At 41.9% G+C, this 13,229-nt stretch overlaps 1 protein-coding gene across 1 annotated transcript in view; it reads left to right on the top strand.

Annotated features, from left to right (window-relative positions):
* KCTD16 (potassium channel tetramerization domain containing 16) overlaps window positions 1–12,645 on the top strand; it is a 198,888-nt gene extending 186,243 nt beyond the window's left edge. The window contains exon 2 of the mRNA XM_040999459.1: window positions 12,184–12,645. Within this exon, the coding sequence (XP_040855393.1) occupies window positions 12,184–12,635 (452 nt within the window). The 3' untranslated portion in view covers window positions 12,636–12,645. The remainder of the gene's footprint in view (window positions 1–12,183) is intronic.
* Window positions 12,646–13,229: the final 584 nt, after the last annotated feature.

The following is a 13,229-nucleotide window of genomic DNA, read 5'->3' as shown; positions in this document are numbered from 1 at the left end:
TGGATCCAGCTCAAATGTCAGCTTCAAATGTTGCCCAATAACCGTAACCCTCTCATCCCAACTCAACTTACCATACTGCCCTGTAGGATTTTCTTCACTGACCTCAGAACTGTATGAGATTTTATTCGGCTTTGTTTGTCTTTTTTATTAGACTATAAACTCATCACTAAGATAGTGTCTGGCAGGAAACATTCAGGTGAGTGTTGAGTGGATGAATGTGATGATCAAATGTGTTACAATGAATGGACACAGTTTTATAACGTATAGAGCTTATACAAACAGCAAGTGCTATGTTTTCTCACTTTCTGATATGTCAACGTATTGAATCTTTGCATTTCTGCCAGGAATTCTCTTTCTGGTGGGAATTTACTTTTGAAGAATTTATAGTCAGGTGAAAGACAAGATGGGTACATGAGTAAAATTTAATTTGTTACAGAATATTTAAAATATCTTTCATTTATTTTACTGTGTTCTATTTTGCATTACATAAATTATTGTATATAGTCACATGGAATTATTGAAACAAAGGAATAATCATGGAACTACAGAAGAGTGTAAAGGAGATTTTCAATAGTTTGAGAGACAGAGCTTCTTTTTCTAAGTGACCTAAATTACACAGACCAAAGTTGGAGCCAGGGGATCAGTTCTGATCTCCCACATGGGTGCTAGGAAACCAATTACTTGTGATTCTCTGACATTAGAGGAATCTGGAATCTGGGGTCAGAGCTGGTGATCAAAACCAGGTACTCAGATTTGGGGTAAAGATATCCAACTGATGTTTTAATCAGTAGCCCAATGTCTGCTTTTGAAGAAAGGGAGGCCAAATCACATTTATTAACAGAGATACCAGGATTTTTCAACGTGCTATGTTCCAGATGTACTCAAGGATTTCCACATTGAACAATAGAGGATGGCCCAAAGCCTTGGGACCCTGCACCCATGTGGGAGACCCAGAAGAAGCTCCTGGCTTCTGGCTTCAGACCAGCCCAGCTCCAACCCTTACAGCCATTTGGGGAGAGAACCAGTAGGTAGAAGAACTCCATCTCTCCTCTCTCTCTTCTCTTTCTGTAAATCTGCCTTTCAAATAAAAATAAATAAATAAATAAATCTTTTGGGGGAAAAGTGCACTTTATTCAGGACATTCAATCACGAAAAAAGCAGAAATTTCTTTACAACCATTGAATTTTTCTGTTAAATATATACGCACTGATGAATATTAACCTTGGTCATTTACATATAAATTATCACTCACATTGTGATCACTGGCATGTCATTGGCTTTGTGGTACTGCTGAGAGGAAATCATGTCATTGAATTCTTGCCCCCTCGCTACCAGAGGAGTATCAATATTTCCAGCAGTCTCAAGTGAGGAGGCTGCAAAGCACCAGTCAATATATGCCCCATTCCTGTTTGTTTTCTCCTGGGCTTTGCCTGCTCCCTCACTGCAGAAATCCTGGGGTCTCACTGCAAAAGCTGTATCACAGTTGCATCTCAGAAAGATTGAACCCGTCTGTGCCTTAGTCTGCTTTTTGGCAAAAATGTGTGATGCTGGCATTTATTTCACAGAAATGTTGCAACTTACAAATGAACTTCTGTGAGCAAAGGTGTCTAGAGCAACACCTGCCATGTAGTAAACACTGAATTTGATGTTGTGTACTATTAACGTATATTGTTAATATTGTCAGTGACTATAGGGGGAAAACTCGTGGTTAGCTTCACCTTTATTTCATTTTGAAATCCTAATTAAAATAATAGTAATTAATTAGTGGCCTAATGAATGAATAGAGATACATGTTTAGGCAGCGCTGCCGAATTATGCAGCTTTCTGTTCTCTTATCATCTGCTTGCAGCCTTGTGAAAACCAAATATTCTTTCCATTTCATGAAAAGTGAAAGGGCAGCTCAATTTCCTCCATCTCTTTTCACTGGGCTCCTTTCAGAACTCATTGGAAATAGGCTGTTTGAGTCTTTGCCTGATAAGTTCCTGTCAAAAAGGCAGCGTTTCATTGGAGCGGCATAATATAGTGATAGAACAGGCGTTATTGTTGCAGTCTGCTCTATCAGACATTGAATCATTCTTTGGCCTTTTACTAGTGTGGTGACCCATGGGCAAATTAGTAAAAGAATTTGGAATTCTGGTTTTTCATCAGTGAAATAGGAACATTTTTCTTAGGGTACTAGTTCTCAAATGGAGGCGATTTGGCCCTGATCTCTGCTCAAAAGCAGTTATTGAAATATGAAGATATATTTAGTTCCCTTCCCTGAAGAGGGGGAAATGCTACTGTCGATTACTGGATGAGGCCGGAGGCACAGCCACACCTCCTCAAAATACAGGACAGTCTACTGCAGGGAATTACCCGGCCTAAATGGAAATGGTGCTGACCTTGAATCCTACAGATGAGTATTGTTACCACAAGATATTTTACCTGTTACATGCTGAGTGTCACATGTGGCTTGTGGTAGGTTCTCACAGTTGCTTAATCCAGCAAGTAGTTTTTGAATAATTACCATTTGCCAAGCATTGTTCACTAACACGAGTCCCCAGGCTTTCTCCTCTACTTGGGAACAAACTAATTCACGTTGAGATGTCTGTTATTTGTTTTTCCTCTGAGGGTATATGCAGTTTAAAATGAGACTTGATTCAATCACTATGATGAAATGATGGCCTCCTGGTACCTGGGATATCTTAATCCACTCTAGCTCTCTGCTCGGCCCAAGAGGTAAGAATTAGGCTCTGCAATCCTGCCCCTTTTTGTTGATTGTGAAGATTTAGTGAGATGGCGTGAACTGTCCAGTCCAGGTTCTGGCTTAGGATAGGCGTTCATAGATGCCAGTGTCAGCATCCTCTTAACTCGTCTGTCTCTCCCGTTCCTCCATCCCTCCCTCCATCTCCTAACATTAGGCAGTGTTCAGCACTGAACTCTCTCCAGGAGTTTTTATAGCTCTTCCTTTGTCAAGATGACACACAGTTCAGAAGTCCTCTGGAGTAGACTGTGCTTCATTTGTCCCCTGCCCAACCAGCTCTATACCTTCCTGGCTGTGTCCTCGGCATGATCTCAGAGCTCCCGACCAGAAGCCAGGCTTTGGCCTTAGTACTTCCTCATTGTTAAGATAAGGGTGTTCTGTGCTCTCTGAGGTCTCTTGTTGGCCTCTCACTCTGTGTTGTTGATTCAGAGCAACTTCTCTGTGGCTCTGGGCCTGCCCTCATGAGGTCTGCCTCACTACTGGGCTGGCTTTTGCATGACCATGCTCTGCTACATTCAGTTTCTGGTCAACTCTGCCTCACTATCTCTTGGTGTAGTTTACAACTCACACATCTTTTGACATGGTTCTTTTATTTTTATCTGCATTTCTCATAAAATTCACAAGTCGCCAGCTCTTGGATGATTTTTTTATTTGTTTTCTGGTTTGGGGATTTTTTTTCTCTTTAGCCAAGAGGATCACTGGAGTTTAGATTTGCATTTGCCAGTATACTGTATATTGTGTTTTCCCCCTTTGAAGAGTTATCATGTATTGGTCAGTTGTTGAATATTCATGAGGCATTGTTAAGAAATTGCATCTTAATTAATTGGCACAGGCTTTTACTGTGAGCTAATTAAGTACGTTCTTCAAACACACTTATTGCTGCCTTGGTAGCCTGGTTGAATTGAATAATATTAGAGGGATATGAAATATTCCATGTTGCAGGAGGCAGCCTACTGACCCTGCATCCTTCCTATGGTCATTCGCAGTCATTCTCAATGCGCTGCTGGGAGGGCTGAAATTGTTACACACACACACACACACACACACACACACACACACACACACACAAACATCCTAGAAATCTTGGTTATTTAGTTACTTTCTACTTTTAGAGGTTACTGTTATTCAACATAATTGAAAGGGTCATGTCTTAAAGTTAATTCTTTATCCCTTTTTATTAAAAGATTTATTTATTTTTATTGGAAAGGCAGATATACAGAGAGGAGGAGAGACAGAGAGGAAGATCTTCTGTCCAGTGGCTCACTCCCCAAGCGGCCACAATGGCTGGAGCTGAGCCAATCTGAAGCCAGGAGCCAGGAGCTTCTTCTGGGTCTCCCACGAGGGTGCAGGGTCCGAGGCTTTGGGCCGTCCTTGACTGCTTTCCCAGGCCACAAGCAGGGAGCTGGATGGGAAGCGGGGCCACCGGGATTTCAACTGGTGCCCATATGGGATCTCGGCGTATACAAGGTGAGGACCTTAAGCACTATACTATCATGCCAGGCCCAACTCTTTATCCCTTTCAGCGAGTTAATTATTTTCAATAATTCTTGGAGAAAAGTTTTGATTGGACAATGTATCTACTGAAAAGGACAAGAGCTTCACTTTATTTTTAAAGATGTATTTACTTACTAAAGATTTGTTTATTTTTATTGGAAAATCAGATACACAGAGAGGAGGAAGACAGAGAGGAAAATTTTTCATCTGTAAATTCACTCCCCAAGTGGCCACAACAGCCTGAGCCAATCCAAAGACAGGAGCCTGGAGCCTCCTCCGGGGCACCCACACAGCTGCAGATTCCCAAGGCTTTGGGCCATTCTTTACTGTTTTCCCAGGCCACAAGCACGGAGCTGAATAGAAAGCAGGGCCATCAGGATTGGAACCAGCACCCATATGGTTCCTGGCACGTGCAAGGTGAGGCCTTCAAGCACTAGGCTACCGCACCGGGCCCTGAAGATTTATTTATTTTTATTTGAAGAGTCAAGAGCTTGGAACTTCCTCTGGGTCTCCCATGTTGGGGGCAAGAAGGGAGAAGAGGACCCCAAGATCTTGAGCCATGCTCTGCTGCTTTCCCAGGGCATAATCAGGGAGCTGGATGGGAAGTGGAGCAGCTGGGACTAGAATGGTGCCTACACTGCAAACTGAGGATTAACTCACTCTGCCACAGCACAAGCCCCAGAATCTTTACTTTAAAAGGATACACGTTTGAATTCTTGTCACTTTTCAACCTTTAGCTTTGGACCAGGTGATTAACCACGCTGCATTACAGTTTCCTCCTGCATGAAAAAAAGACAAAAGAACAGCATTCCCCAATAGGACTACCGTGAGGATTAAATCCTACCACCTACTAGAAAGACTGGCAAGCACAGCAATGTTCCTCAATGAATGATATCGATGACTGTGCTGGGTTTCTGGATTGGGAGGGTAGCTATTTCCTATACACAACTGGAGTACTGCATACAACATTTGGCAAAAGAGCTAGGCTATGTATTTTCAAAATGTTATTTAAACATGCTAGGATTAGTGTGTCAAAGGCAAACAAAATCAAAGGCTAACAGAAATGAGTCAGCTCCAAGATCCCTGAGTGGGGCCAACACAGTACAGGCTAATCCTCCACCTGCACCGCCTGGCACCTTGTATGGGCACCGGCTTGTGTCCTTGCTGCTCCATTTCTGATCCAGTTCTTTGCTTGTGGCCTGGGAGAGCAGCAGAGGATGGCTCAAGGTCTTGGTGCCCTGCATCCACATGGGAAACTTAGAAGAAGCTTGTGGTTCCTGGCTCCAGGTTAACTCAGCTCTGGCTGCTGATGCCATTTGGGAAGCGAACCAGTGGATGGAACTTCTCTATTGCTCCTTCATTCCCTGTAAATAAAATAGTAATGGTGCTTGCCCCTTAAGTTATCAACCAGCATTAATGTCATAATTGCCTAAGTCCTCAGATGATGAAGAGGATAAATTAGCAAGAGATTACATTGTTTTGTGTGAGCTTGATATAGTTGCAAGACTTTTTTAAATCACCCAAAATTAACTCTCACTAGATTCATCAGAAAAAATCTCGGCTTAAATGACTGTAAACCTAGTGACAGGGCCAACTTGAGACATTGTTAGTTTTCTTGCTCTGATTTCTTGGCTCTACCTGTCTTTTTGCTTTGCTTCCTTCTACATAAATATCTTCTTCAACTGGTTTGGTCCAATGATCAGACTCCTAGTTTCATGATTTCCCTGTTAGAGAAGAGTGGTCCCACTCGGGACTCTTGTTCACCCCCTCGGGTCACATGCCTCTACCTGTTTTACTCTAAATAGGAGGTAAAAACTCCCTGGTTCAAATATGGACCACGAGCCTTGCCCTTGCTGATAGCTGCATCAGGACAGCATGGAACAGGGAGGGAGCAGTTGTTACAGGAGAGGCAGTTCCAGAGAGGAGGACAGGACATCCCATGGCTATCCCAGGGGCATTCCATTTGCAGACTGAAGATAGCTCGCCACTGATCGAATTGTGGGCTTTGGAGGACTCATTACAGTTTCTGAAGAAGGTCGTAAGAAAAAGGAAAGAAGGATGAAGAGGACCAGGTAAGAGAAGGTAGAAGGATGAGCCCTAGAATTTCAAGTAGGCGGGGGGAGACCTATGAAGCATGACTTCAGCTGAAAAAGCTCTGAGACAAAAAATAGGAAATAAGGTGAAGAAGAAACCAAAAAAGAGCAGAAAGGGCTTAGAAAATGAATACATGGGGCCCGGCATGATAGCATAGTGGTTAAGGTCCTCACCTTGAACATGCCGAGATCCCATATGGGCACCGGTTCTAATCCCAGCGACCCTGCTTCCTATCCAGCTCCCTGCCTGTGACCTGGGAATGCAGTGCAGGATGACCCAAGACTTTGGGACCCAGCACCTGCATGGGAGCCCCGGAGGAGGCTCCAGGCTTCAGATTGGCTCAGCTCCAGCTGTTGTGGCCGCTTGGAGAGTGAAACATGGGGAGTGAACCATCAGACAGAAGATCTTCTCTCTGACTCTTCTCCTCTCTGACTCTTCTCCTCTCTGCCTTTCCAATAAAAAATAAATAAATGTTTTTTAAAAAATGAATACATGTATCACCATGGAGTGCTGGAAGGAAAGAGTCAGAGCATAAACCGGGGAGTCAAATTTAGAATTTCTTGCTTTATTCAAGTCATTACATTGTTCTCATATGTAATACTCAAAAACTCTGAATTGGTAGGATAAACAGAACATTACCAAATTGGTTAAGTATATATTACAGGCATAATGGTTATGAAAGTGATTTTTTGCTTAAGTTGCAAATCATTGTGAGTGATGATAATTCTATATACACATACATGTATATAGCAGTATATATATTTAAAATTCAGTGGTAGTCTTCGAATTTTGCCATTATCTTTCAATGAGCATGTTTTTGTTACGTCTATGTTAGCTTTCTAATGAAATATTTAGATATTTTCCATTCTAATGAGTTTCGCCATCTGAATTTTGAATCTCCGTATTTTTTTTTTTTTGTGGGGTAAAATCCACATATATGCATATGCAACATTCTCACATTCATTGATCATTTAGATATATTTACTGAGCACCTACCACTCATGCCTGCCACCCAGACTCACATGTGCACTGCAGTGTAAGCTAGAATTCAGAAGGAAACCAACACAGTCCTTCTATTCCGGTGTGGGAGACAGGCATTCAACAGTAACCCAAGGGACACATTTCTAATTATGTGTTGTGTAGCTGTAAACTTATGGACATGAGGTTGGATTGAGCTTAAACTGGAAGGGCAGACACATAAGTAAGGCCACTTGGAGACAGTGATGTTTAAGCTGAGTTCTGGAGTATGAGCAGAAATCTGGCAGGAGGAAAGCTTAAGGAATTTGTTGTTGACAGAGGGAAGGGAAATGGCAAAGCCCTGAGGGGGAAAACAGGGCAGCAGGACAAAAAGCTGTACTGAAGTGATGATTTTATTTTCATTTCCTAACTGCTGCACTAGAACATATGGTATTTCAGGTTCTTTTACACCCACTTCCACGGGGCAAATAGGTGACTTCCTGCTGTGTTCTGCCAATAGGAAGTGCTCCAAAACCTACCAGTAGGAGGTGCTGTAAGACCAGAAGACAAAGAAGATTCCTCATTTGCTCTTTATTTCTCCTGGCATGAACCTAGCTTTAATTTACCCCAAAAGTAATTGATTCCTTTTTCTCCCCGTCACTTTTCCACCCCCCCCCCCGGATTTCTCCTTCCTCCTTTAGAGAAGTCAGAACCAACGGGGCAGCCAGCCTGCCTTCCTCAGATTTCTGAGTCCCACCTGCACAGGGCACCCCTTCTAAGTTCTTAGATTCTTCAGACTTCATCCTCTTTTGTCTCCTCAGACTTAACTGTGGTAACTGCCTCCTGTAGTCACCATCTTTGTTTCTTTCGTGTTACCTGCCTTCATTTGCAAGTCCTCCAATATCTATTTAGTTAATCCTGTGTATTTACATTTTGGTATTAAGATCATTGGTGAAGTACCTGCTCTCCTGCTTCTGACTGCTGCACTGGGTGATCTTGTCCACACTCAAAGCCCTAATGGGAAACCCCAGCTGGGTATATCCAAGACTGACTGTCCCTAAGAAAAAAAAAAAAAAAAAAAAAAAAAGCTAGTCACAAGCCAAGAGTGATGGCTGTCACAGCAGCTCACATAGCCTTCCCAATCTTCACTCTGCAATATCTTTTCCAAGGTTAGCAGAATTATAAAAACATCAATTTGACCATTATTGACTTTTCAGCTGGGATACCAAGAAAGTCTTTTAGCAGCCTCAACAAATTAAATCTGGCCACCTAGCTCCCAGACTGGAAGGCTCCTGCCTCATTGACGAAAAGAACGAATGCAGTTTTCCTAGCTGCTGCTGTAAATGATGTGCACCATGCACACAGCCATTAGCAGGTGGAAAATTTGGAGTGTGGGTAGATTGCAGAGCTGCCGCTTTTAAAAAATGCATAAGTACTTTGTGAGTCTGCTAAGTCATGTTTCACTCAGCTTGGTTTGAATTTTTCATAGGGGAGAAATATGCTGCCATCTTTTATTATTCCTTCATCTGCAAGGACTACCACAGGTAGGAGTGTAGCAGAAGAGTGTCAAGTCCAGTCACACCTGTTGTTTCCATGGTCCTCAATTGTTCCAGTCACAAATTGCACAAAGACTTTAGACTTCAAGGACTTGCAGCAACTGAGTATCCTGCCCCTCCCCATGTAATTCAAACTATAATTTCCTCCAAACGCTAGAACTGTTTGATGTATCTGCAATGAAAGTTGTATTTGAAAAGACTCATCCACTTTGAAATTAGAATTCGACCCTTTAAAAATGTCTCCTGGTCACATAATTGTAGCCTTTTTTTTCCCCCATGGGGAGAGAATTACCCCAGCCCATTTTCAAACCTCAACACATTAGAAGTGAAAGAATGCTGCAATTTAAAGTACCAAGTATTTATGATACCATTACTTGCTTTAATTGGGGGGATTCTGGAATATCGTGAGTTGGGGACCTTTATTAGATCTTTCGAGATGCCTCAGGACATGTGAGCACATCCCAGTGGGATGTGCTTGTTCTTACGTGTCGCTTCAGTGTTCTGATTTGGTGTACCACTTTTTGGTGGGTGAGGTTCCTGGGAAGAAGGTAGTCAGGCCGACAATGCTTCCTATGGACAAGTGGAGTGATTATCTTCTCATGTTGGATTATTTTCCATTTTTCAGAATGACTTTCCATACAACACTCTAGCTGGAATGTATTCATCTCAACCTCTTTGATTTTGAATATTACAGAGACTTCAGAAACCATCTTATGAATTATCTTGCCAAAATGGTAAAACATTCAAATGGTCTTATAAAATATTGAAGCATGTGGTGCTATGACAAGTTACACTAAAGGTGCAGTTGTTCAATTTCTCTTTAGCAGTCATAATGTCTGGAATAAGATGAATGTAATAGTTCTCTTTGCCTGGAAGCCAGAGAATCCCAGCTGACACTTAAAAATGTGACCACCCCACTGGTCCAGGGAGGAACTAGCTGTGTCAGTGCCAGGTTCCTGGCTCGGTCTCCCTTGAAGGCTGCTTGCCATTTTCCATGGGAGTACTCAGGGGTCCCCATGCTTCAGGGCTTTCGTTGTCCAAACAGCTCAGCTTTCCTTCTGAGTCCATTGAATGGAACAGCTTTTCCATGGGAAAAGAGTCTCCCAGGCTTGCATTTTTACTGGTTCCAAGACATTTATGCCCCAAATATTTTCTTATCTTTCTTTAAGATAATCGGCAGGTTTGTCCTTGCACATAGAATTTCTTCTTTTTCTCCTTTCTATCATCCCCCTCCCCCTCTTTCTGTTTCTGCAAAGGCTAAATTCAGTTTCTGAACTTTCCCACAAAGGACCAAGCCATTTTAACTCTGGTTTGACTGTATTTCTTTAGTCCAGTTCTTTGGAATAGTTTCTTACTTGAGTCTTATTGGGGCAAAGATGGCCGAGTTAGGGAGGCAGATGTAGATTTTATCTACTAAAGGTGAAAAAAAATGATTCTCTCAAAATCCGTACTAGAGAGAGAGGCCAGCTTCCATTGCTGAGAATTTTGATTACCGCCTGGCACGTGTTTGAAAGTTCCTGTGTCGCATGGAAGGTATCTATTTGTCATAGCCTGGGATAACATTGCACTTCTCTGATTTCTTTCAGCTCATTGGATTGTTGCATTTCATTTATTGGTTATATAACCGTAGTGATTACTCAGTTTCATATTATAATGTGACTTTAAAGCATGGCTCTATGTTGCTTATATGACTACAGTCAATGTTTACAACCTCTTTTAAACTCCTTAGGGAAAAATGTAAAATGTAGGTATCCAATAGGTAGGCATTATGCAACAAGATAGCACGTAACTTTCCTAATAGTTTTCATTCACTTTTGTTTACTTTGCAGATATTAGAAATGGAAGTGAAGTAGGTTAGAATGCAAATCAAAATTGGTTCCATTGGAAAACTTTTAAAGATACATCATAATCCTTGTATTTAATCTAATAAAGAAAATGTTTCCAGTTTTTTGATCCAAGTTCAACTATCTGTATAAAATATCAATCATGTAATGTATTAACACTTGATAACATTCCATTTAGGATTCCAGGGGGATGTGAAAGAATTGGGCAGTGATATGTTTAGAAAGTTGCTTTGTTCTGTGAGTGTGGATTTTTCTAGCTTGTAGAGCAGTAGCTTTACCTGAAGAATTCCTCTCTCCAAATTGCTCAATGCCACATTATCAATCAAGACTCGGGGAAACAGGGTCTCAAAGAAGTTCTTAAGAATAAAAGAGACATTAGTGGATCATGTAAGTGAAAGTCCCATTGACAAGTCAAGCTTCAACCATGGCTGAACCCATGTATCGAGGAGTTACTGGATCACATGCATTTAGGAGTTACTATTCCTAGGGCTGTTTACTGGGTGACAACAACACTTCACTGTGTTCATATTAGGAGCTCACGGTCTAGTAGCAGAGATGCATAAAGTATCGTGAAAAACCATTAAAATAAAATGTGATGTGTATAGAAAAAGACCTACAGAATACCTCAATTCATAGGAATGAGATAGCTGTTTCTCTGGGATAGGGAGAAAGAATTTCATGAGGAAGCAGAAGCTTGAATATGGGCTAGAAGCAGAAACAGAAATTTTACAAACAGGCAAATTGAAACGGGTTCATTGCCTTATTTGTGGCATTTGAGAACCCTGCGTTTAAATCCAGCTTTGTCTTGTGATACAAACTGTATTAAGTTTCTTAATTTCCTTGGTCTTAGTTTCCCTGTATGGTAACTGCAGTGAAACTATTGAGTTTATAGCATTATTGTGAGGCCTGTGAGAAAATGAGCGTCCAGATCTTAGATAGCAGCCAGCTAAGGGAAGCCCCTTTCTCTGCCTGCTTGCTTTCCACTCTGAGGCACTTCTCATGTTGCATTTGACTGTTCACACACAGGATTTCGTATTGAGGCTTACTGTCAGCCGTGGTAAAATTGGACACTGACACTGTGTTTTTGGGGCTTATTGTATGCTATGTACTGCCTTCAGAATTTTACTTGACAGATCTGTATCCTCTCTACAAATCTGGTAGTTGGAAGGTATTGTCATCTAATACATGAGGAAATAGAAGCCTTGAACATTGAAGAGTTTTGTGTCAAGGCCACTAGGTTAATACATGGAATAGCTGGATATTCCTGTGCAGTGATATCCAAATGTAGTATCCGTGGGTTTAAGAATTAATCTGCCTCGACTGCATTACACAGGTGGGATTACGAATCTCCTACTCTCGTGGACTTGACTTGACTGTATGCATCCCCTTTTCTTCTCAAAGTGTGATGCGTGTGCTTGAGTCTCCAAGTGCTGTGCTGTACGGTATTGCAACCTGAGCTGATAGTAATCTCTTGTGTCCTGTGCTTTGCTTGCAGGGGAGCCTTCCAGGTGGTCATCCTCGCACTGTGACTGCTGCTGTAAGAATGGCAAAGGTGACAAAGGAGAGAGCGGGACATCTTGCAATGACCTCTCCACCTCCAGCTGTGACAGCCAGTCAGAAGCCAGCTCTCCTCAGGAGACCGTCATCTGCGGGCCTGTGACACGCCAGACCAACATCCAGACTCTGGATCGTCCCATCAAGAAGGGTCCGGTCCAGCTGGTCCAACAGTCCGAGATGCGACGGAAAAGCGATTTGCTTCGGACCCTAACCTCGGGCTCTAGGGAGTCGAACGTGAGCAGCAAAAAAAAGGCTGTTAAGGAAAAGCTCTCAATTGAGGAGGAGCTAGAGAAATGCATCCAGGATTTTCTGAAGATAAAAATTCCAGATCGGTTTCCCGAGAGAAAACACCCTTGGCAATCTGAACTTTTACGAAAATATCACCTATAGGGAAGGGCTGGGATGGGAGAAGAAAAAAAAAAATCTGAGTCACCATTTTGGAACCCTCCTAAAATCGTATTTTACAGAAAAAAAAAAAAAACTGATGAGACATGTTTGTTAGAACACAATAATCCATTGATGTCTACTGCCTACTTTACCTAGTTCACTTTAACATGTAAATCCACAGGGTAGATTTCTTTCCAAATGTGGAAATATGAGAAACCCTCTTTTGCTGCTGTTGTTTTTTTGTTGTTTTTAATTTGGTCCCATGAGTTGAGTATCTTATACATCTGAAATCCAGCTACCTAAGAATAGCTGTGATGCCTTGGGAGTCATTTCTCTGAAACTGGGTTTTTTCTCTCTCTCTTGATCTACTTCCTTCTCTGGATTTGACAGAAGGAGATTGAACCAAATGCTTAGAATTTTTTTTTTATTATGTATATTTTTTTCTGTGTTTTCGGGAGTGTTGCGGGTGAGGGTGGGGATGGTGGATTTCTATGACTTTTCTCTATGTGCCAGTTTATATTGATTGTATGCATGAGGATTTGTGCCACCCTAGCACAGCTAAGTATGTATATATACACACACAGCAGAGGTCCCCGG

The sequence above is a fragment of the Ochotona curzoniae genome, unplaced genomic scaffold (assembly GCF_017591425.1).
Source record: "Ochotona curzoniae isolate NIBS_2020 unplaced genomic scaffold, NIBS_Ocur_1.0 contig_1, whole genome shotgun sequence".
Lineage (NCBI taxonomy): Eukaryota > Metazoa > Chordata > Mammalia > Lagomorpha > Ochotonidae > Ochotona > Ochotona curzoniae.
Note: the sequence above shows the minus strand (reverse complement) of the source record. Positions and strands in the feature narration are given on the sequence as shown.